A 25,046-nucleotide genomic window follows, 5' to 3' on the forward strand; every position below is an offset into this window, starting at 1 on the left:
AGGGCCCCAAACACCGCGCCATTTGTCTTCACTAGTGAACTGCTGAAAGGTTCAAATTTGCTGTATTCTCTAGAGCTGAGAGCCACGGTACCGCACACGCCGGAGAGCCTGCGCCGCGGCAGTGCAGGAATGCAGGCAGCTGAAGCCTGTTACACTGCAGCCGACCGAACACTCTGCAACAAGCACAGATGTTCTAATGTGCGCAGGCTTAAGAACGTCCAGTGAAAGATCTGACTGGCTAAATGAATCTGAATTAAATGAAAGAGAGCACTGCAGAAAATGAATCTTGGCAACTGATAATGTCTTAAATCTTGTTGATATGTGTAATATTTCTCTGTAAATTTTATGATGTTATTTCATTTATTTCTAAACATTTACTTGTATAAGGAACTGTATATCGCTGCTGTCAGTAAATCCTCATATCTCCATTTTTGTATTTTTTTTTCCCAGTTTCTGGCATAATTTGAAAATGTAAAAGTAAAACTTTTCCTGTAAATTGACCATTTTGGACATACAATGTTTTCTTCCAACAACAGCAATATAGAAAAATGTGTCTTGTTATACAGGCAGATAAGTGTTCCTGCTTCAATCACTATGTCTTGAAACAAGTTGAATTATCTGCATTTTTATGCACAACCTCTGCGTATTTCCTGAGTTGAACATACTGGAAAAAATAAAACATAAAATGTAAAATGTGCTGTAACTTTTGCACAGGCTACATTTTGTTTTATTTCCAAAACATTACATTCAATATAACAAAATTATTTGTCTTTTTTTCAGTTATGCTTTTTTGTACTAGAATTAAGCATTCAAAATTCAAAGGAGATTGGACTAGTTATGCCAATGCAACTGCCCGGTCTATTGTTCCTTTACTAAATTTGTGCAAGTTTTAGTCTGCCTTTGTTATGAGTTTAATATTACAAAGCACAGCAAAGCTTGGAGCATTTCTAACTCATAGTTGAGTTCAGTATTTCTGGTTGTGATACACAATCCAGTGAAGTTGGGATGTTGTGTAAAATATAAATAAAAACAATACAATGATTTGCAAATCCTTTTCAACCTATATTCAATTGAATAGACTACAAAGACGAGTTATTTAATGTTCAAACGGATAAACTTTATTGTTTTTTTGCAAATATTCACTCATTTTAAAGTTCATGCCTGCAACACGTTCCAAAGAAGTTGGGACAGGGGCGTGTTTACCACTGTGTTACATCGCCTTTCCTTTAACAACACGCAATAAGCGTTTGGGAGCTGAGGACACTAATTGTTGAAGCTTTGTAGGTGGAATTCTTTCCCATTCTTGCTTGATGTACAACTTCAGTTGCTCCATTGTCGTATTTTGCGCTTCATAATGCGCCACACATTTTCAGTGGGAGACAGGTCTGGACTGCAGGCAGGCCAGTCTAGTACCCGTACTACGTACTACGAAGCCATGCTGTTGAAACACGTGCAGAATGTGGCTTGGCATTGTCTTGCTGAGATAAGCAGGACGTCCCTGAAAAAGACGCTGCTTGGATGGCAGCATATGTTGCTCCAAAACCTGTATGTACCTTTCAGCATTAATGGTGCCTTCACAGATGTGCAAGTTACCCATGCCATGGGCACTAACACACCCCCACACCATCAGAGATGCTGGCTTTTGAACTTTGTGCTGATAACAATCCGGACAGTCCTTTTCCTCTTTGGCCTGGAGGACACGACGTCCATGATTTCCAAAAACAATTTGAAATGTGGGCTCGTTAGACCACAGGACACTTTCCACTTTGCATCAGTCCATCTCAGATGAGCTCAGGCCCAGAGAAGCCGGCGGTGTTTCTAGGTGTTGTTGATATATGACTTTCGCTTTGCATGGCAGAGTTTTAACTTGCTCTTGTAGATGGAGCGACGAACTGTGTTCACTGACAATGTTTTTCTGAAGTGTTCCTGAGCCCATGTGGTAATAGCCGTTACAGAATGATGTTGGTTTTTAATGCAGTGCCGCCTGAGGGATCGAAGGTCACGGGCATTCAATGTTGGATTTCTGCCTTGCCGCTTACTTGCAGAGATTTCTCCAGATTCTCTGAATCTTTTGATGATATTATGGACTGTAGATGATGAAATCCCTAAATTCCTTGCAGTTGCACATTGAGAAACATTGTTCTTAAACTGTAGGACTGTTTGCTCATGCAGTTGTTCACAAAGTGTTGAACCTCGCCCCATCCTTGTTTGTGAACGACTGAGCCTTTCAGGGATGCTCCCTTTATACCCAAATATGACACTCACCTGTTTCCAATTAACCTGTTCGCCTGTGGAATGTTCCAAACAGGTGTTTTTTGAGCATTCCTCAACTTACCCAGTCTTTTGTTGCCCCTTTCCCAACTTCTTTCGAACGTGTTGCAGGCATCAAATTCAAAAGGAGTGAATATTTGCAAAAAACAATAAAGTTCATCCATTTGAACATTAAATATCTTGTCTTTATCATCATCATCATCGTTGACCGCTAGTCCAGACAGGGTCGCGGTAGCAGTTGGGAGAGCAGAGAATCCCAGATGACCCTGTCCCCCGCAACTTCCTCCAGCTCATTCCCGAGGACTCCAAGCCGCTCCCAGGCCAACTTGGAGACATAATCCCTCCAGCGGGTCCTAGGACGACCCCTGGGTCTTATTCCAGTAGGCTGTGCCTGGAACACTCCCCACTGGGAGGCGTCCAGGGGGCATCCGGATCAGATGCCCGAACCACCTCAGCTGGCTCCTCTCAATGCGGAGGAGTAGCGGCTCTACTCTGAGTTCCTCCCGGATGACCGAGCTCCTCACTCTATCGCAGAGCGTGTAGCCCGCCACCCGACGAAGAAAGCTCATTTCCGCTGCTTGTATTCACGATCTCGTTCTTTCTGTCATTACCCACAGCTCATGACCATAGGTGAGGATTGGGATGTAGATCGACCGGTAAACAGAGAGCTTCACCTTTTGGCTCAATTTCCTCTTCACCACTACAGTCCGGTACAGTGACCGCATCACTGCTGCCGCCTGTCCCAGCCTGCGGCCAATCTCACGATCCCTCTTCCCGTCACTCGTGAACAAGACCCCAAGCTACTTAAAGTCCTCCACTTGGGGCAGGTCCTTTCCCCTTACCTGGAGTGGGCATGCCATCCTTTTCCGGGCCAAGACCATGGACTCAGACTTGGAGGTGCTGATCCGCATACCAACCGCTTCACACTCAGCAGCAAACCGCTCCAGCGAGCGTTGGAGGCATCCATGTGATTCCGCCAAAAGAACAACATCATCTGCAAATAGCAGAGGCGCCACCCTCTGGCCTCCACACATAATGCCCTCCTGACCCCGGCTACACCCTGACACTCTGTCCATGAATATCACAAACAAGAGTGTAGACAGAGCACAACCCTGGCAGAGTCCACAGCTCTCACTCCGGGAGTACAGAGATTGGATAGCCCAGAGTAGTAGCCCCGGCACCCCATACTCCCGGAGGACCTCCCACAAGATATCTCGAGGAACACGGTCATAAGCCTTCTCCAAGTCCACAAAACACATGTAGACTGGGTTGGCAAACTCCCATGCCCCCTCAACAATCTGTGAGAGGGTGAAAAGCTGATCCATTGTTCCACAGCCAGGACAGAATCCACATTGTTCCTCCTCAATCTGAGGTTCAACTATCGGTCGGAGTCTCCTTTCCAGCACCTTTGCATAGACTTTCCCAGGGAGGCTGAGCAGTGTGATACCCTGATAATTGGCACACACCCTCCGGTCCCCCTTTTTAAAAATAGGGACCACCACCCCAGTCTGCCAGTCCAAGGGTACTGTTCCCGAGGTCCATGCAATATTGCAGAGGCGTGTTAGCCATGACAGCCCCACAATACCCAGAGCCTTAAGCATTTCTGGACGAATCTCATCCACCTTGCCACTGAGGAGCTTACCAACTACCTCAGTGACCTCCACCAGGGAAATGGAACTTGACACCCCAGAAGCCTCTGGCCCACGTCTCCCAGATTAAGAAGTTCCTCAAAGTGCTCCTTCCACCAACCGACAATATCCTTATTCGAAGTCAGAGTTTCTCCACCCTTGCCAAATACAGCTTGGGCGCAGCCACCCCGACCACTCACTCCTATGAACCATTTTGACTTGGTAAGTTACTCTGCAATGAAGCGTTTTAGGCCACTCTGAATGATTTTGTTGACACATTAACAATTTACTTATGCAATCATTTCGAGAAATTGGTGAAGTTCCCCTTTAAGGCCATTGTCATTTATCATTTAGGCCATATACATGTGGTTTGTCAGTATGAGGTGGCTTTTTTTTCCACTGTTCCAGCAAGTTGAACATTATTTTGGTAGCAGTTACTCAGTAGCCAACTCACCTTATCTGAGTATTTCTACTTTGAAAGGCCAGTGGTATACATTAGACTGTGATTCATCTTTGTGGGCTCTTTTTTCCCATTTTTGAGCCACAGACTACTCAACTCATCTCATTTCCTACATAAAATGTCTGGAAAGAACTCACAAATAGTTTACAAAGTACAACCAGAACAGAACAAAACAGTAGCAACTGAATGGGACAGGTCAGACAGTACAAGCTGGGACATAAAAACCCAAAAATACGCTATGAAGTTCTAGTTGGCCTCAAATACACGGCAAACGTGATGCTATACCTTGTCAAAAATGATACATGAACACGAGGACAGCAACTGTAAGAGTGTATAGGACTGAAGATGTTTACTTTTATCTTTTATTGTTCATTGTGTTGACACATGAAAGCAATTCATTTGAAAATCCAGTGTTCTTTCTAGAGAACAACACTGTGAATGTTATCCGAATAACCCACGTCATCGGGTAGGGCAGCATGGTTGTGGAATAATTAATTAAAAAATGATGAAGACTCAATTTGAATGAATTATTATGACATTTCTAATGACATATCCCAACATAAAAAATTTTTCCATTTATGCTTTGTTGTACTAGCAATAACCATTCAAAATTCAGTCAGTGAGAATTCTAGTAGTTATACAAATGCAATTGCCTGTTTAATTCTAAGGCAGGCTTTGCATGTTGAAACTTTCATGCAACTTTAATAGCTTAGAACCTACATGCAACTTGATTGCGCTTGAGTAGCATAATGTAAAGTGTCCTGCAACTTATTTGAAACTCAGCCGCAACAGTTGCAGGCAGCTCAACTTTGTGAAACAAGTTTCATGAAACAGCCAATCCAAATTTAAATAAAGTATCAGGTGATCTCATCAAACAACAAAGTTTGAAACAACTGATTTCATCACTGGACATGAAATTTAAGAAAAAGAGAGCCCTGATTGTTTCATTTTTGTCACTTTCCTGTGCCATGACAACAAATGTGAGTTTGTAGATGTAGATGTCGAAAAAAGAATGGCAAAAAACCTGGAAAACATATGAAGCTGATGAAAATTCTGTGAATATGTACAGTACATCTAGTGGGCGAATTTACGGCAAGAATGATAGTAGGCATAAAAAAAAAAACAAGTGGCAAAAATGGCTCACTTGTGAAGTCACTGAATGTGTTCCATGTTTTTGAATTGTTTTTGAATTGTTTTTGAATTGCCCAGTGTATTGGTCAAGTTGCACAGAAATTGTTGCAGGCAACTCACAACATGCAACTAGTTGCAAGAAGGTTTCACCATGTAAAGCCAGCCGTTGAGATGAAGAGAGGAAAATGGATATGTACAAATAAATTATGACTGTTTTTGGAATATAAAGCCAAAAACCTAAGTGGACTTTTTGTTATGTCTGCCGTTCAATTAGGATCTGACTTTAGGTTCAGTATCATAGTCCTGAGGACCCAGTGTCCTGTTCAGTTTTGGGTTTCGTCCTTGATAAGATGGTAAGAGCAGAGAGAGCACAAGCCAAGATTGGTTACCGCTGGTTTAGTGTTAGGGCAAATGCTGTATTACAAGAGAAGCTTTAGAAGGAGGTGGGCTGCAGTATTATAAGTCAGTGGACTATAGTGAGGCATACACTGATAAATGTTGCTCATAGAAATGTTCAGATATTGTGTTTTTATAGCGCAGATTCAGGCCAGGTTCAGTTCATTATTTCTATTAGTTTAAATTGCTCCAGGTGGGTGCAGGTCCATTTCTCAGAACCGTGGGTTGGTCTGCATGTGGCTGGGGGATTTGTACTCAGGAGTCAGAGAGAGAGAGAAAGAAAGAGAGAGAGAAAGTCTGTGGGTGGCCTACAGTCTACAGTGGGAGCTCGTCAGAGACATTAGCTCAGCAAAAGGGCCTGGTGTGAAAACGTTGAGTCACCCTGTCAGGTGTTTGATGGTACCTGCATGAGCAGGGCAGGGGGGGGCACTTCCTGCTGAAAGAGTGAGGAAAACAGCGGGACGAGAGAGACGTCCTCAGCAGTTACATCTTTATAATGACCCCAGCTGTGAGAGTTTGCCCTAAGCTTTCTCTTCTGTTCTGTCTGGAGTGAGTTCTCTCTCTCTCTCTCTCTCTCTCTCTCTCAACTCAGTATCTGCCTCTCTCACTCCTGTCCTCACACACACACAAACACATATATTTTGTCACTTTCCTGTGCCATGACAACATATATATATATATTACAATATATGATACCCTGTATACCCTATATATATATATATATATATATATATATATATATATATATATATATATATATATATATATATATATATATATATATATATATATAGAATTTGCGTTAACGGCACTATTTTGTTGTAAATATCAATTTAACGCGATTAAAAAAAAAAGTGCCGTTAACGCAAATTCTTTTTGGCCCTGCGCGCCATCCGTAGTTCATGTTGAGACGTGACCATGTCTGGCGCGGTGTCTCTCACTAAGAGTAGAGGAGTAAGTTTCTTTGTTCACATGTAAAGATATTTGCCAGCCCGTCTGAATACAGTCGGATTACAGACTCAGACTGAGGTGTTTATTCTCACTCTGTTCAACAGTCTGATGAAAATCTTTGTTTACATGCTCACTGCAAGTAATCCGACGCAGAATGGCGCGCATGCGTGGAGCAGCGCTGAGAGTAACGTTACCATGACAGCGAGCTTCACGTGAGGTCCAGTCGGCGCGTTTGTGTTTTTAATGCTTTAAAGTGACGTCAGACTCAGAAAAACGTGCTTCACATGTCCTTATAAAGGAAGACGTCGTGCTCTGAGACACATAAGCTGGCCGTCCGTCCCGCCGCCGTGTTTTAAAGCTCAGAGTATAAACCTCGTCTCCTCCACCAGCTTCTGCTCCGCCATGATGAACGGTATAAACCTTTCACTGTGACGCGCCGCGCATGCGCAGAACGTTCATACTCGATCCGATTGGAGTGTAATCAGATATTATTCCTCTATTTAACGGATTATTTAGATCGGATTCAGGCGTTTACACGGATATTATTCCTCTATTTAACGGATTATTTAGATCGGATTCAGGCGTTTACACGGATATTATTCCTCTGTCTAACGGATTATTTAGATCGGATTCAGGCGTATACACGGATATTATTCTTCTGTCTAACAGATTATTTAGATCGGATTCAGGCTTTTACAGGGATATTATTCTTTTATTTAACTGATTATTTAGAGGTTCCCCTCCTCGTTCAATCGGATAGAAATTGTATTCCGAATGGCCTCAACTGGACTAGACTATTCTGACTGAGCTTTTTACATGAACGTATTCTATTCCGATCAAGCTATTAGTCGGATTATTAACAGATTATTAGGCTGCATGTAAACGTTTTCATGCTGTTTACAGTGCTGCGGCTCTGTGGTATGACACTACATGTCTTTAATGAAGTCCAACTTTGTGCAATTTATTTTTGTTTGCACAGGACTGTGAAGTCCTATAGGCTGTGACTGAATACATCTTCAGCACACAGTAGTGTGTGACTACATGTCTTATATTTGAGACTATAGCTCCCTAATCTATTACAAATCCAATTTTGCGTTTTGTAGGTTCAGTATTTCTGCCTAGTATGTGAGTGAATAAAACTCCCTTACAGTTTTCTCTTGTCCCAGCAGTTTTTAACATAAGCACAATTAGTATAAAATGTGTTCACCATTTTAATTGTAACATTTCACTTAAAAATCCTTATTTTCTATAACATTTACACAGATTTTTTAAAAAATGCAATTAATCGCGATTATATGAAATTCTGAGATGAATCGTGATTACATATTATATATATATATATATATATATATATATATATATATATATATAGTATTCTAGGTGGCTGCTAAGATGTCGCTAGGTCATTATTATGGTATCCCATTTGGCTGCTATGTTATGACTAGGCCTTGGCTATAATGTCCCAGGTGGCTGCTAAGGTGTTGCTAAGCCATTGCTATGTTGTCTCAGGTTGCTACTATGATGTTGCTAAACTATTGCTATGGTGTCCCAGGTGGTTGCTAAGGTCTTGTTTGGTGATTGCATTGTTATCCCAGGTTGATGATAAGGTGTAATACAAAGCACATAAAATGAAGAACAGTGTGCTTAGTACATGTTTAGTTCTTTTGCAATAAAATTAAGCATCTCTTGGACATAACCAGACACTACCACACTGGAAATGGAGCCATTTTGAGACCACCATGTTCTGGGAGCTTTTTGTCTCCAGACTTGGCTCAGTAGGGTTCTGTGGTCCAGTAATTGTTCCACTGGTTAAACTTCATAATTAACATAGGACTGAAGCAATAAAAAACTTTGTATTTTCTCATGTCCTCATTTTCCTATTTTTCATGAAAGCCTGTTTCATCCAGGTAGGGAAAAAAGTATTTTTGTCCCGCTGTATTTCTGGCAGCGGTACATCCATATTTAGTTTTTAGTGCATTGAAATAAGATTTTGACTTCACAGCAATGAGTTATTACTCTCCGAGAAAGTAATTATTTCATCATAGTTCTAAATTTTAAAAGGTCAAACATGAACCAGTGTTTGAAATTCTGCTGCCCGAAGTGGGGAAAAACAACATTCAGCCTTTTTTTCACCTGGCAGATAGAGGATTCTATGTTGTAGGATCAGCATCTCACCAACATCAGAAACCAATTGTGCAAAAAATAAGACGTTCTCAGATGTTAAATAATCCTCCAGTCAGTATTTTACTATCAGCCTTCGTAATAATCTCCTCCCAGTATGTTGCATTTGAAGAGGGAAACGTCCGTAAGTGACACCAAACCGTAAAATAGCAATAGTTATAAGGAAGTTATGATGAGTGTTTCAGGGCAGCCAATCAGGTCAGAGCTAATTTACATAAATATTAGTCTTAAAGGCAGAGCAACAAAAACAGTGATTCTAATTGATAAAGAAAAACTTGTCATGTAAAAATGTATTATGACCCATAGAAATGTCTTATGTAGACCTCAAGGGAAAATGATATGGGCCTTTTAAGAAAACTGATGTAGTGTTAAATTACAGCTGAGATCCATTTGTTTCATTTTCAAGTCAGTGTGCTGGAAAACAGCTAAAACTTCTGACCAGTTCAGTTATTTACAGACTGTACTGTCCTTTTCTCCTCACGCCAACTCCTCTGTGCCAGTCTGATTCTCTCTCTCTCTCTCTCTCTCTCTCTCTCTCTCTCTCTCTCTCTGCCACATTGTCTCTTTTTCATTTGTCTCCATTTCCTCTCTTCAGCACCCCTCCCTCATCTCACTGTCTCATTAATGGCAGTGCTCTGTCAGTGCAGAGTCATCGTTAGGGGCCGGAAGAGTGTGAGAGAGAGAGAGAGAGAGAGAGAAAGAGGGAAAGTGAATGGCACCAGGGACTGCGAGAGAGAGGACAGGCGAGGAATGCAGAGAAAAAAGAGAGATAGATCGCTATTGTAGACTGTGAAAGAGAGAGAGGAGAGAGAGAAGAAGAAAGAGAACTGGAGCATTAGCTGACGAGAGAGAGAGAGAGAGAGAGAGAGAGAGAAAAAAGGGGGAATAAAGGTGGAGTGGTGGTGAGGGGGGTTGCGATGACTTCAGTCGGGCGTTTTATTCTGGAAGCCGAGGCTCACTCAGACTGAGGCTGATCTGACGGGGTCAGAGTGAACACAGCGTCTCATCCAGAACCCCCTCCCTCTCTCCCTCCGTCCCTCCATGTTCCCTGCACTCGCTTTCCGCTCACGTCTGCCTCCGTTTGCCCATGCACCCGCCCGAACTGTTAGAGGCCACTAAATATCTGAGGCACGGGGGAATTGGCAATCCTCAGAGAGTCTGTACCCTCTCCAACCTCGCTCCCTGCTCTCTTTTATCGAATGCATTTATGAAGCCAAACACTTTTCGCTCGCCGGGTCGGCTGATTTGATTTGCGATCCACGGGGAGAAGAGATGGATCCATATGCGGCGGTCTCCAGAGCAGCCATGATGCTGCAGAGCTTCAATAGGTGACTTGACAGCATCGTGTTAAAACTGTTCACTCTGTTTACCTGATGCTAGGAGGGTAAACAACTAGCTGTACATTTACCATATTTAAAAGAAAAAACTATGAAAGTGCTACAGACATCAGTGAAAAGTATTGCACTCTACTACTAGTGGCTCGTAGTACGTTACTACAATTGACACTACTAACCCATAATAGGTTTTTCAGAAGCAAACTTCAAACAGAGTGTTATAAGAAAAAAAAACTAAAACTGGGAAGATGGCTGTGCAGGCGACCAAAGAAACACACGAATCTATGTGTTTTCTCCATTAAAATGTAATAGTAACCATTATATTATCTTAGTTTAATGTCATTTCAGTGTATAACGGTCGGTAGCTACCTATAGTTAATTTTCCCGTTCCACCTTAAATGGTGCAGCGATTTAAGGTAGAATGTGAAAATTCAAACAAGAAGCTGGAAAATATCTGACTTCAGCTTCATATCACTGAAGAATTAGGGGTGGGCGATGATAAACGGTCACACCCCTCCTCTTTGAAGACATATGATGCCCTAAATGTAACTAAAGCCCAGCAGTGAGGAGCTGAACTTTACCCTTCTCTGCTATCACTAAAGACTGGTAAGGTCGCCTACAGAGCAGCGCTAGCAGCCTCTTAATGAAGTGCTGTTCTTTTTTATTTGAGGGTCCTGTTTCATAGGGGAAAATTTCAACCACTATCCTTTGTAACTCAGTTCCAGTGAGCAAGTTGACACTCGAAAACAAGGGGTAAGGATTAAAATAAGAAATCAGATCGGCCCTATGAGTACAGTTTAGGGATTAAACAGCTATTAGTTTCTACTAGTGGTTAATAACATAAAACACTTAATGCATTTTCCTAGTTTGACCCTTCACACCATCCAGAGTTCCAGGCTGAAGCCTGGCTATTCACGTACTGTTGCTATGACTCTTTTCAATGGCAGCTTTCATTGATGGCTTTCTTGTTAAAAGTTACTTTAACATGCTGTGAATTTGTTTCTTGTCGAGGTATATCGAGGCTGAAGTAATATTTACAAGGCAAATTCACCACCAGTGCTAGGATTGTTGGTAATATCTGTAACTTCAGCACCAGGGAATGTCTTTAACAGACTACAGTGGACAGGGGAAAGAGAACAAATCAACAAGAAGCAAACTAACAAAAGCAAACAAGCAAAATGGAAAGGTATAGTCCCCTTGCAACAAGATGTACTGTATTACAGTGGTAAGAGAACGAGATTGCCACAGTCACGGAGGGTTAGGAACATGCAGCCACCGATGCTCTCACTGGAGGAAAACTGGAAACGGCATTCTCGTTATTTTCTGCGTTCACATATTTATCAGGTTCAAGCTTGAATTAAGAAAGGTAATAAGTACATTCTGAAGAAGCTTATTTTGTCCATGATTATAACAATAACAAAATACATTGCTTTTTACATATAAAAAATACACCTTTATGGTCAAATTTGAGCAAATAAGACTAACGTAATCATCAATACACAAAATAATGTGCTGATTATTTTAATTGTTTGACAGCTGTAGTTTTCAGTAGCTGTTTACTCATTCTAAAAAGTATTTGACTAGTCAAGTAGCCATATTTTCTGAACATTACTGAAAAGTATTTTACTTCCTGCTAGTGATGTGTGACCTATTGTCTGCACAAGATCGAAGTGCTGCAGTTAAGGTTGCACAACTGAACAGTTTTTTACTAGTTAACCCCTTAAATGGCCAGGGACTGCCGGCAGGCCCAATTTTCAATACACATTTCTATAACCTAAGAGTATGTATTGAAATCCCCATAATTAATTGATAATAAGCCTTAGTGTGTAATAAGCCTGGAATTTTAAGAGTTTGCCCCAAACTCAACCCTGAACATAACCACAGTGTCCATAATGCTATTGTTTGGCACGTATAGTTTTCCAAAAAAAGTTTTTATTTTTCTTGTTGCTGTAATAACATTAAGACTTAGTATGTAATAAGCCTGGGATTTTAAAGGGTTAATTAGTTATACAAGAAAAAATAATAGACATCAGCGTCACTAATTAATGGCCTTCTATTAAAAGATTGGTTTACCAAGAGTGATTAGTATTATTAGTAGTATTTTCACCTAAAAAGAGGTAATGAAGCAAGAGATTTGATGCAAAAATGGTAATAGGACAGCAGAGTCATAATTAATCTTTTAGTACTTTTAATTTTGGTACTTAAGTACATTTGAAAGCAAATACTTTTGAACTTTTACTCAAGTGGAGGTCTAAAGGACGTCTTCTGCTTTTAGTGGAGTAACGTTTTACCTTGAGTATCTCTACTTTACCTCAAGTACATTATTTGTGTACTTTGTTCACCACTGTGTGTGTTTATGTGTGTGTTTGTGTGTATGTATGTATATATATATATTTATATATATATATATATATATATATATATATATATATATGTCATCCAAATAATTGAATTCAGGTGTTCCAATCACTTTCAGAACAGCTGTATAAAACCAAGCACCTAGACCTGCAGACTGCTTCTACAGACATTAGTGAAAGAATGGGTCGCTCTCAGGAGCTCAGTCAATTCCAGCATTGTACCATGATATAATGCCACCTGTGCAACAAGTCAAGTCATGAAATTTCCTCACTACTAAATATTTCACAGTCAACTGTCAGTGGTATTATAACAAAGTGGAAGCGACTAGGAACGACAGCAACTCAGGCATGAAGTGGTCGGCCATGTAAAATGACAGAGTGGGGTCAGCGGATGCTGAGGTGGTCGAGCAGCTGCATCCAAGCCTTACATCACCAAACGCAGTGCAATGTGTGGAATGCCTTGGTATAAAGCGCCGCGACTATACTCTAGAGCAGTGGAGACGTTTCTCTGGAGTGATGAATCACACTTCTCCGTCTGGCAATCCGATGGATGAGTCTGGGTTTGGCGGTTGCCAGGAGAACGGTACTTGTCTGACTGCATTGTGCAAAGTGTTTGGTGAAGGAGGGATTATGGTGTGGGGTTGTTTTTCACGAGTTGGGCTCGGCCCCTTAGTTCCAGTGAAAGGAACTCTTAATGCTTCAGCACCAAGAGATTTTGGACAATTTTGGGGACGGCACCTTCCTGTTTCAACATGCACACCAGTGCACAAAGCAGGTCCATAAAGACATGTATGAGCGAGTTTGGTGTGGAAGAACTTGACTGGCCTGCACAGAGTCCTGACCTCCACCTGATAGAACACCTTTGGGATGAATTAGAGTGGAGACTGTGAGCCAGGCCTTCTCGTCCAACATCAGTGTCTGACCTCACAAATGCGCTTCTAGAAGAATGGTCAAAAATTCCCATAAACACACTCCTAAACCTTTTGGAAAGCCTTCCCAGAAGAGTGGAAGCTATTACAGCTGCAAAGGGTTGGCTGACATCATATTAAACCCTATGGATTAAGAATGGGATTTCACTCAATTTCATATGCCTGTGAAGGCAGATGAGCAAATACTTTTATAATATACTGAATATCATCGAGCATTCAGCATATTTCAGAATATATATGTATAAAAATGTGTGTGTGTGTGTGTGTGTGTGTGTGTGTGTGTGTGTGTGTGTGTGTGTGTGTGTGTGTGTGTGTCGGTCTTAGGGCTGACCCAGACTCTGTCTCGATCTATCAGTCTTGACTACGGCACTACTTTACTGACTAGTGTCAGATGCTTCATTTTGCCTATCCACCTCAGACACTGAATCTAACTAGTCCATTGGTCCACAGCGGATGTATTTTAGTCGTCTAGTGGTCTGGCCTGTGCAACCCCTTCTGCATGCTAATTACGTACATAATGTGGGAATTAACAAAGAAATTACATTAACTACAGGCTGCTGAGAAAAACAAGATGGAAAATACTGAACGCTTGAAAGTACACAGTGTTATTTTGAACGTCTGACTCGACCTGTTCTTTATAGACTCAGAGCCAATGCATTATCTCAGAATCCAATTATTTCAAGAGTAGTTGTTGTTTTTTGTTTTGCAATGCTTTCTGCCCTCGCAATTATGGGCTAATGCGAAGACATAAGTCAAAGCCGGTGGACAATTTATTAAAAGTCTGCATGCAGAAGCCTTGACAGTGTAAACAACTGGAACTTGTAATGATGAAATCTAATGCTGAGGGTTCAGTGCTTTTGTAAGCTTTAATACTTCACATCAAGTGTTTACTTGATGACTTTGGGGAGCAAATCTGTTTTTCGCTGGATGAAACAAGCTTAATAACTACTGAAGTAATTCTATTTTAGCAACTGTGGTTAAACTGCTATGGCACTGCGTATCAGTAGAAGGCATATTTTTCTAATGCATTGCTATATTTCCTCTAATTGGCTGTCTACTGCTGTTCTTTCAAATATATATTCATAGATACATTTTGCTAACTTGCTTTTTGCACTGTTTATAATTTGAAGGCTACTTGAACTGATGGCACCTAATTATACAATCATCACTGGGTAGCAGTTTGCCCACTGTATATCAAAATACAACGAGTTGGTCTGGCACGCTTCTACTGCCTAGACTGGTACGTGAAAAATGGCTTCACTTGGTTCAAACTGTGGGATTTTATCCTTTGCTAGATGGAAAGCATCAAGCTCTTAATTCTGAGTCTCTTTTTGGAACAGAACAAGACGTTGCTCTAGATATAATGGATCTCTATTCCTTTTGCTCTCCTATTTTTTATTCACTCTGTCTCTGTGTTCTGTCCGAAGGCTACTCTTGCTGTGGTGGAGCTGTTTTTGCTCTCTTGGGCTGCATTTTGCCCGCACCCTGTCCAGAGCACTGCCATCTCCCCCACTTTGAATTGTCATTTCCTCTTTATTCCTGCAAAACATCTGCACATCCATCCCAACGGCTGGTTCTGGAGATGTTTGGTGTGAGTCTGTCAGGCCCTGATCAGAGCAGCCTTCTTCAGCAATGCTGCCCTGCCAGCATTTTACACTTTTTGCGCTTAAACTCTGTAAATATCCTATATTTTATGGCATAGTTCATCATTTCAGCTGGATTTTAGGCATTTCTATTCAGGCTGTTTTAGAGCAGCATAGAAATATTAACAAAAATGCACTTTATAAAAACACAAAAAACAGGATTGAATCAAATCCATTAGCTTGAATGCAATACACTGTATTATTATTGGATGCAAATGCTGTTATATGCAGAAGTACTTTTTGGGCACCAGATTCCTACCGTGAGGCTTATTTAGTACCTATCCAGCAGTGCCCCTCATCTCATTCTTGGGCCCAGTCTTAAATGGCTCCCTGCTCCCTACATAGTGCACAACATAGGACTTTAACTACTAGATTCTGCAGCCCAACAGAGCAAAATAAAGCTTATAAATAGTCATTTGGGACCCAGACACAATCATACTAGGTAAATGATGCACTGTTTGGCTGTAGAGCCTAGAATTTCTAAACCTTCAAAGCTAGCACACTAGTTAGGGAGTACAGAGCCATTTGGAATTTAGCCTGGCTTTGATGCTATATCTGACTGAAACATTTGGAGCATGTAATCCATTCAAGTGACATTCTTTAGACGTTTATACTGCTGTTTTACAGTTAATCCTGTTGTGAGTGCTTTAATTCAAGCCTGTGATATTATGGATTTGTTTAGGCTGTTAGCTATCCTTTAGCCTGTTAGCTAGCTGGCCAACCTAGTTCTAGTTAAGAGCTTAAGTCAACAGCCCCTCAGTTCAAACAAAAACCAACTTCTTACTTCATCAATATTATAATGATTATAGTTAAATATTCCATTAACAGCTTTTTTCCTGCAGTGCAGTAGCAATACAAAGTTTAGTTGCTGTTAGGCGGTCATAGATGGGCATATATCGTGGTTTTTACAATGACTTTGAACACAGTTAAGCCAATCAGATTTTAGGACTGGAACAATCCATTTTATAAACATATGTGAATTATTTTCTCCTTATGTTAAACTTAGTGAATAAATAGAATTTTTTTGTAAAATTTGCAGAAAACGCCATATTGAAGTTGTCTTAAGTGTGCTCAAACTTTTGCATACGACTGTAGACTTAGATCTCTTTCCTGCCAGCAAACCCCCCCCCCCACCCCCCACCCCACACACACACAACAAACAGCTCTTAGAACCTACAAGATTTGCGCCATTGCTATGCATATTATTCATATTTCTCCGAAAGGTGATGAGTTTTCATGTATATCGTTAAGAAACATAGAAAGAAGCCTTAGGTCTATGATTTGATGGCATTTATGTTAATTTCATGGGAATTTCAGAAAGAGTTTACATTTTTGACAAAAAACGTCTGCTAGGCATTCTTAGAGGTTTTCTGTTTTCACTGATCAATACGTGATGAGGTTTAATAACAAAGGTGTCAAAAAAATTTAGTCTAATATATGTTGTTATATTTGTATGTCCCCCACCATCCACCCAACCCCTCTGTTCCCCCTGATCACCCTATACTTTGCCTTTAATGCATAAGAAGCAACAACTACCACACATTAAGAAGCCATCTGAAGCATCTTCTGAAGAACACACATCTGGGGCGCTTGTTGTGTAGGCCGATCACGATGATTGAAAATGTTTTTCTCATCTCGCTTTCATTCCCAGTAGACGAGCATTTTGATGGTAGCCTGTATATGAAGTGCAATAAGCTCAAATGGCCTTCCCTTTTCTGTCTTCACAGATAGATATGCATCTCACTGTATGTGTAATCGACATTCAGTTAGAGTTATCTTTACAGAGTGCTACTCCATCAATAAGTGCTTCATTAGCCATTTGGACCACCTCTGCTCCTAAGGCAGGAGTAATAATTACAGACGCTGCTCTGCTTGCAGCCATCGCAGTAGATAAATCAATCTTTAAATGGTTAACCCAGCCGAGGCATAAGGAGAGAAGCTGCACTCACACTTGGCTCACAAACCTGCTCTTAATTCGCGGTTGCCGTGCCTACAGTTACCGTGGAGATGGACACTGGCACAAGGGTGCAAATGTGTGTTTCAATCCTGATGCAACCTTCACTGCATAACATTAGCAAATGTTCTTATTTAGGTGATCAGTATTTACAGTTTCAGCATCACCTCCAGGCAGTGAACCTTCAGTTTATCAGTGGTTTTATTGGATATAATGATTGGCAATTCGATTCAAGAGCAGTTTTGTTTTGTTTAGGACTATTGAATTAGATTTGGCCTAATTTGTTGATTCAGAAACTCTAACCAAGATCACTTTTCCCCTTAGAATTAAACAAGCTATTTTTGTTACTGTACCTTTACATGTAAATGACCCATGTTCTTCAAAATTAGATGGTTTTGCAGCTGGTTTCCATATGTGGACTGTGTAGACTGAGGTGGGAATTATGTTATTGAGTGTGTTTACATGCACTTAATAATCCGATACCTGCAGAAAATCAGATTTTGTCTGTAATCCTATCAACGTGTTTACATGCACTTGAGTGATCAGATTTCTGCTTTGCAACCAACCACAGACAAAGACATGTTGTAAATGTAATGTAAAAGTCAAACTTCATGCCGTGTTTTGTTTTTAAAACATCACTCAACTTGACCTGAAAATATGAACAGACATTATCTAGAAGATGAATACATTTTAAATCCTACATTTCATCAAGCATGCAGTTGATTCATTCCAAAAGTGTTTTGTTGCCATCTTACTTATTTCCAGTATCACCGCCTGTTTTCGCACATGTGCGCACTGAGAAATATGAAAGAAATCTGAGTTAAGAGTTCATGATCACTGAAAAATCTGATTACCGAGCTAAAATCCAGCTCTCTTTAACGGATTTCTTAATCGGATTTCTAGACCTTACTACGATCTAATAAATCAGAGTGTTAACATGACTATTTGAATAATCAGATGACTGCAGAAACCGCATTATGATTGGGTTATTGAGTGCATGTAAATGTTTATATAAATGTTTACTAGTACATTCAAAAATTATTTTAAAAAAGTAAGTAAATGTAAGTTTTCCATGGGTCCTTTATTAAAAAAGGAAGAAACTACAGCCTATATCATCTGAAAGCAGTAGCATGTTTTAAACCTACTGAATTATTTTCATGCCTATTCATGAAAGGTTCTACTAGCTAGATTTGCATATGTATGTGTTATCATTAGTTAAAGCTACACTTTGCAACTTTTGGAGATTTAGCGGCCTCTCTGGTGTAAATTTGTAATTGCATGCAACATGTGGAAGAACATTTTGTAGCATGGCTTGTGCCTCTTAGCATTGAAAGAGTATTCAAAAAGAACTCAGTCCAAACTTGGTGTATGACTTGTCTTTTGTGGATATGAGTGAATTATATTCTATTGTCATCATATCTTCATTCAGTATGATGTTGATTTTGCATTTGAGGCCTGAACATCGAGCTGGACCTTATTTTTGAGCCTGTGCGTGTGATGTAAATACGTAAAGACACATGATGTGGTTCAAAAACTCCAATGAAATCTTACCTGATACCTCTCCCATTTAATGTACTATTGCAGGCATGTTTGCTAAAATGGTACATATTTTAATTAACACAAAAATCTTACATAGTGCAGCTTTAATGACCAATATATTTCTTAAATATTAAGGTGGCATAGTAGCAGTCTTACCACTTGAAGTGGTAGCATAATGTCTTTGTAGTGGACAGTACATTGTAATGCAGTCCGGCTAGAATGATTTAAGTGTTGAAAATATCTTTGCTGCTCTCTTTGTCACGAAAACAATGATTTAATTGGACTCAAGTGCAAGTGCTGATGCAAGCCACCACAAGCGTAACCCAATATGATCGCAATTAGAGGATGGATGTTGCTGAGCTGGCAGGAACAGCGATCGACGCATCGATTCAACGAATGCATCGCTATGCCTCTAATCACCGCAGATATGACAGAGCCATATTTGCCATTGTTCAGAGTAAACAGTAAACACTGTCGCGGTTGGAGGAGTTTTGATTGGAGCCCCTTCCACCCCCTGCGAAGCTGAACACCTGGAGCCTGCACTTCATTTGCACTAATGAAAGCTAATGCACTCAATTAGCGGAGTACACATTAGCAATCTGGGCCGCTCTGCTAGCAAGGCAGCGTACCTATTCTTCATCTTCCTGCCTCAGACAAGTGCCCAGAGGCATCCGCACTACAATATTAACACACAGCCTCCTGCCGTGTAGAGGAAGCAGGATGGCTGTTTCAGCCAATTGTTTGCTGTATGCTACTCACTTCCCTCTCCCTGTCTCTTTCTCTCATTTTCTCTCTTATACTTCCTTACGGTACACTGCACACTCTCTCTGGAGATTCCCCTCTCTATGTATGTGTCTTTCCCTGTATCTTTCTCTACCCCCTCCCTCAGGACCTCCTTACCTTGTTAGCCTTTTAGGCTAATTTCTCTCTCTGTCTCTCTCTCTGTCTCTCTCTCTCTGTCTCTCTCTCTCTTTCTCTCTCTCTCTGTCTCTCTCTCTTTCTCTCTCTCTCTGTCTCTCTCTCTCTGTCTCTCTCTCTTTTTCTCTCTGTCTCTCTCTCTCATTGTCTCATTTTATCCCTTCCTCCCTCATGAAAGCCCATTTACCTCTCTCTCTCTCTTTCTCTCTCTCTCTCTCTCTCTCTCTCTCATTGTCTCATTTTATCCCTTCCTCCCTCATGAAAGCCCATTTACCTCTCTCTCTCTTTTTCTCTCTCCCTCTCTCTCGTCTCATTTTATCTCTTCCTCCCTCATGAATGAAAGCCCCTCTCTCTCTCTCTCTCGCTCCCTCTCTGTCTCTATCTCTCTCTCCCTCTCTCCCTCTCTCCCTCTCTGTCTCTATCTCTCTCTCCCTCTCTCCCTCTCTCCCTCTCTCTGTCTCTCTCTCTCTCATTGTCTCATTTTATCCCTTCCTCCCTCATGGATGAAAGCCCATTTACCTCTCTCTCTTTCTCTCTCTCTTTCTCTCTCTTTCTCTCTCTCCCTCCCTCTCTGTCTCTCTCTCTCCCTCTGTCTCTCTCTCTCTCTCTCTCTCTCTCTCTCATTGTCTCATTTTATCCCTTCCTCCCTTATGAATGAAAGCCCATTTACCTCTCTCTCTCTCTCTTTCTCTCTCTCTCTTTCTCTCTCTCTCTCTCTCTCTCTCTCTCTGTCTCGCTCTCTCTCTCTCATTGTCTCATTTTATCCCTTCCTCCCTTATGAATGAAAGCCCATTTACCTCTCTCTCTCTCTCTCTCTGTCTCTCTCTCTCTCTCTCTCTCTGTCTCTCTCTCTCTCTCTCTCTGTGTCTCTCTCTCTCTGTCTCGCTCTCTCTCTCTCATTGTCTCATTTTATCCCTTCCTCCCTTATGAATGAAAGCCCATTTACCTCTCTCTCTCTCTCTCTCTCTCTCTCTCTCTCTCTCTCTCTCTCTCTCTCTCTCTCTCTCTCTCTCTCTCTCTCTCTCTCTCTCTCTCTCTCTGTCTCTCTCTCTCTCTCTCTCTCTCTCTCTCTGTCTCTCTCTCTCTCTCTCTCTCTCTCTCTCTCTCTCATTGTCTCATTTGATCCCTTCCTTCCTCATGGTAGACTCTCTTTCTCAATCACTGTGTGTATTTCTCTGTATCAGTCTTTACCCCCTCCCTCGAGAGCCCATTTAACCTGTTAGCCTTCAAGGCTAATTTCTCTTTCTCTCTTTCTGTCCCATTCTCTCATTTTTTTTTCTCATCCTTCCTCATGGTTGACTCTCTTTCTGTAGGTAACCTTCTCGATCTCCATGCGTATTTCTCTGTGTCCATCTTTACCCCTCCCTCAGGAGAGCCCATTTACCTTGTTAGCCTTTTAGGCTAATTAGCAGGAACAGTTAATAGTGCTTCCCTCAAGCGCCGCTTCAGCATTTTTCCTCCCGAGTGGGTGTCGCCCAATCAATAGCCAAGCAGGCGTGAGGCAGCAGCACTCCATAAAAAGCGGCTTCCCTTGAAGGCAAATGAGCGGGAAGAAAAGCTAGCATTTTGACACGCTAACATATTTTTTTTCTTCCATCTGTTTTATTTATGTCTCTTTAAACTTCTCCAGCAAGCTTTTTTATATCTCTGTTTTTTTAATGTTTCAAAACGCCCTGAGATAAAATGAGAGAGAAAAAAAAATCAAATCAGAAATCCGAGGCCTCCTTGCAGGATTCTCTTGTTTGCTTACTCCTGCCCTTATTTTTTTCTGTTTTGATTTAACGATGCAGCAAGAGTACTTAGCATTTAGATGACATGTTTGAGGAAAGGAGCTATAGATCAGGCTTGCTGCGTGCACTGTTTCACAGATAGCACCAGCCTCCCTGGGCAAGGCAGGCGGATGGCTAGAATACCAACCATCCATCCATCCGTTGAGCCCACAGGCACTGCCAAGGCTGCTGTGAACGACAGTGTGCAGAGCCAATCAGCATGGATCTGCTGCCAATAAGTGGCTCCGAGGGTCATTTGCATGCCAACGAGTACAGTCAGTCCAAACAGCTTTATCTTGCCAAGTTGCTAAAGCGTTGAGAGAGTGCAGGGATGTTAAAAATCTTGGACAGGGAAGAGGAAAGTTGGGAGCTTCCTTAAATTCCATACTTATGCATACACATATGAGAAGGGTACTTGAGTAAAACTTCCATCTCACGTCAAGGGAAAAGCAGAGTGAACTTATGCGAAGTGTGGCATGATAATGAAGAGTCTCGGGGTAATATTCATTTTGATTGTAATGGTACTCCTATTGACATGGGGAAGAGGAGCTTATGGTAGAAATTCCTCTTGAGAGGTGTAGCTTCCAACTGTGGGTTTATTTTTGATGAAGAAACACAAAGCCTACCAAGTCTCCTCTGTTTATATTGTCTCGTGTAATTCAGAGGGAGATGTTATGTGTTTCTTAATGTTTCTGACTGAAGGATTTTCTCTCTCTTGTGTTTTAGCCGCTGCCAAAGGAGCCATCTTAAAGGACATCAGATGAAAAGAGGTGAGGACTGAGCTCTGTCTTGCAACCACACACACAAAGATATACTTTCTGTTGGAACAAAAGCATGAATCACACATTTTTGGTAAGAAATGGGCAAACATAGCATAAAAACTCTTTGCATTAGCTTATTTTAGAGATGTAAGGCTTTGTTCGGATAGAGACAACATAAACATTGACCGGTCACTTTATTAGAAACCTCAGCCTTTCTGGTGCATGGTTAAAACTGTGGCTCAGTCTGTTTGTTAGCCAGCCTCTATCCCAGTGGCTTAGGAACTCTGGCCCTGGACGGCCAGACTTCTGCACAGTTTGGAAACCTGATTCAACTCTGCAGTTAGTTACCAGTTTTAGAAGATGTGTTGGAGCACGGAAACCACCACTTAGTTCCCACCTCTTCTTTAGCCCTTCATCACTAGTCAGTTGTAATTTGTTATTCTCAGGATTGAGAAAATGTAGGTTTGTCATTTTTTTTGAAAATGTATTTGATGAAAAATCAAGGTGAGAAAATCAAAAATCCATTGAATGTCCAATAAAAAGCCAACTTTACTGCGCTGTCATAGAGCCATAAAAATGGCACAATATCAGGTTCAGCTCAGCTTTTTAAATACTTCATTACTTGCCAGATTAACCTGAATGTTGTTTTGCTGTAGCCGGTCTATAAAGCATTTCACAGCCCATCTTATCTGCTCAGTTGTATTCTGTTTGCTTCTGGCTAGTTCTACCTTGTGTGTTTTGCCATCATAGCTCCCATCCAAATAGTTTACTTAGAGGCAACGACAGGTTCAGAATTTGATCCAAGCCTGTCATCATACTCTCAGAATCTAACCAAACAAGCTGCAGGTCAAATATTAATATACACTGCAAAAATGGCATTTAGGCAAGTGAAATTATCTTAAATCCAGTCAGCATATCTAATATTTTTCATGTTTAGATTGTTGTAAGCCTATTATAAGATTATTATTTAACTTTTTTTTTTTTTTTTGCCATTTTTGCTTTTTTAAGTAATTTATCAAGTACAATTATTTCATTGTATTGGCAGTAATTTTACTTATTTTAAGAAGTATGCTTGCAACAGACAAAATTACCTGTCATTATAGAGAGATCATTTTCCTTGATAAAATTATTTAAACCGTTATTTAACCAGTAAAAAAAAACAGCTATATATAAATAAAATGATCTTATATTATTTTTACAATTATCTCTAATTTGGTATATATTAATTTGATTTAAGATGATTTTACTTAGCAAAATACATTTTTTGCAGTGTATTGACCTTATTTTTCATGTCAAAACTGTATTTCGAGAATGTGGCCAAAATATCAGGTTAAGAAACTGATCATTCATTACTGCTTTTAGCTAAATCTAGAGGAGTGTGTTCTCTCCTTATTTTATCGTTTTATGTCTCTAAATTCTACATTCTGGCACCTTAGCTTCTTGTTCAAACGTTCTCGTCCTATGCAGGCACGTTGTGTGGGCGGTCACTATCTGGGGAGGGCAACACAAAATATGGGGAGGGCTATCATTTTCACAGGATGGACTAACATGTACTTGCAGCAGGACCAGCTATAGAGACAGAATCAAAGAAGCTCAGATTACACACACACACACACACACACACACACACATAGACATACACACACACACACACACACACACACACACACACACACACAAAGGCAGCATGACTTCATTCTCTGCTCAGGACATCATTACATTATTATGTCTTTACATAGAAAATAGTTGTTTTCTACTATATTCATGTTTAAAATGTCATTTATATCACCATTAATATATTTTCCACTTGGCCATAGGTCACTCAAATCATCATTGGCCATATGAATAAGATAGAAATTATGTAATTCACACATTCATCACTTAACTGCCAGTGCTCAGTGGAATCAGACTCTGATATCAGAGTTAACTGTTGTATATAAGGCTTTGACATGACAGCAATGATATATATATATATATATATATATATATATATATATATATATATATATATATGTATGTATATTTATCAATTTTTAATTAAAGTTTTGCACAATAAAGAGGACGCCTCATCCATGCTCTCCAGACAGCTTACTCACTGTAGTACAAATGAGTACAACTACAGAGTGCAATAAGAAAGAGATGCAGAAATAAGGTGGAAATCTAATCATTTATCCAGGCAGTTTTGCTCAGACAGGCCTGATTAAGCTGTCTTAGTAAGGACCCACCTGCTCAGCGGGATTAGAGGGCAGCCGTGGGCCACGGCTGCACCACGGATCCAGAGATGAAGGGAGGAGATGACCGTTTGGGACGTGACCAGCAGCCCCAAAGCCCTGGGCTGCTTGCCGCCGTAGCGCCTGTGTCTCTGTAGTCACACCCTTCATCAGCACAGGGAGGAAGGGAATGGGATGCAGCCATATTTAACAAGATATATTCACATGCCAGCTGTTGTTTGTCACTGCTGCTTGCTTCCCTCCACGAGTGTGTGTCGGATGGGAAACAGTGTGGAGCGAGAGAAGATGGGGGGGGGAGCGAGAACAGAACTCGGCATATGTTTACGCTCTGCCTTGAAGCAATTAGCACCCGTCAGTCAAGGTGCTGTGCAGCCGTCCCTTTTTCTTCTTATTTCAGGGATAGACAATCATTGCTGGGGGATATTTTATTAATACTGATTTTAATGTCCTCATTAAGATACCCTTTATGCATCATGTGTTCAGTTTTATACATCTTTTTTTATATATATAAACAAAAATTGACATAAATAACAGTTCAGACAAACAAATCCAAGATGCCTTCACAAGAAGAGGGACTGAAAAGTGTCAACTTC

The 25,046-nt window shown here is 40.8% G+C and overlaps 1 protein-coding gene across 2 annotated transcripts in view; it reads left to right on the forward strand.

Moving 5' to 3' along the window:
- Nucleotides 1-25,046, forward strand: part of tafa5l (TAFA chemokine like family member 5, like) — a 108,748-nt gene that overhangs the window by 78,874 nt on the left and 4,828 nt on the right. For both annotated transcript variants that reach the window (XM_017716458.2, XM_017716459.2), the window contains exon 5: nt 22,188-22,231. In XM_017716458.2, coding sequence (XP_017571947.1) covers nt 22,188-22,211 — 24 coding nt within the window. In that variant the 3' untranslated portion in view covers nt 22,212-22,231. The remainder of the gene's footprint in view (nt 1-22,187; nt 22,232-25,046) is intronic.

This window comes from Pygocentrus nattereri, chromosome 28, assembly GCF_015220715.1.
Source record: "Pygocentrus nattereri isolate fPygNat1 chromosome 28, fPygNat1.pri, whole genome shotgun sequence".
NCBI lineage: Eukaryota > Metazoa > Chordata > Actinopteri > Characiformes > Serrasalmidae > Pygocentrus > Pygocentrus nattereri.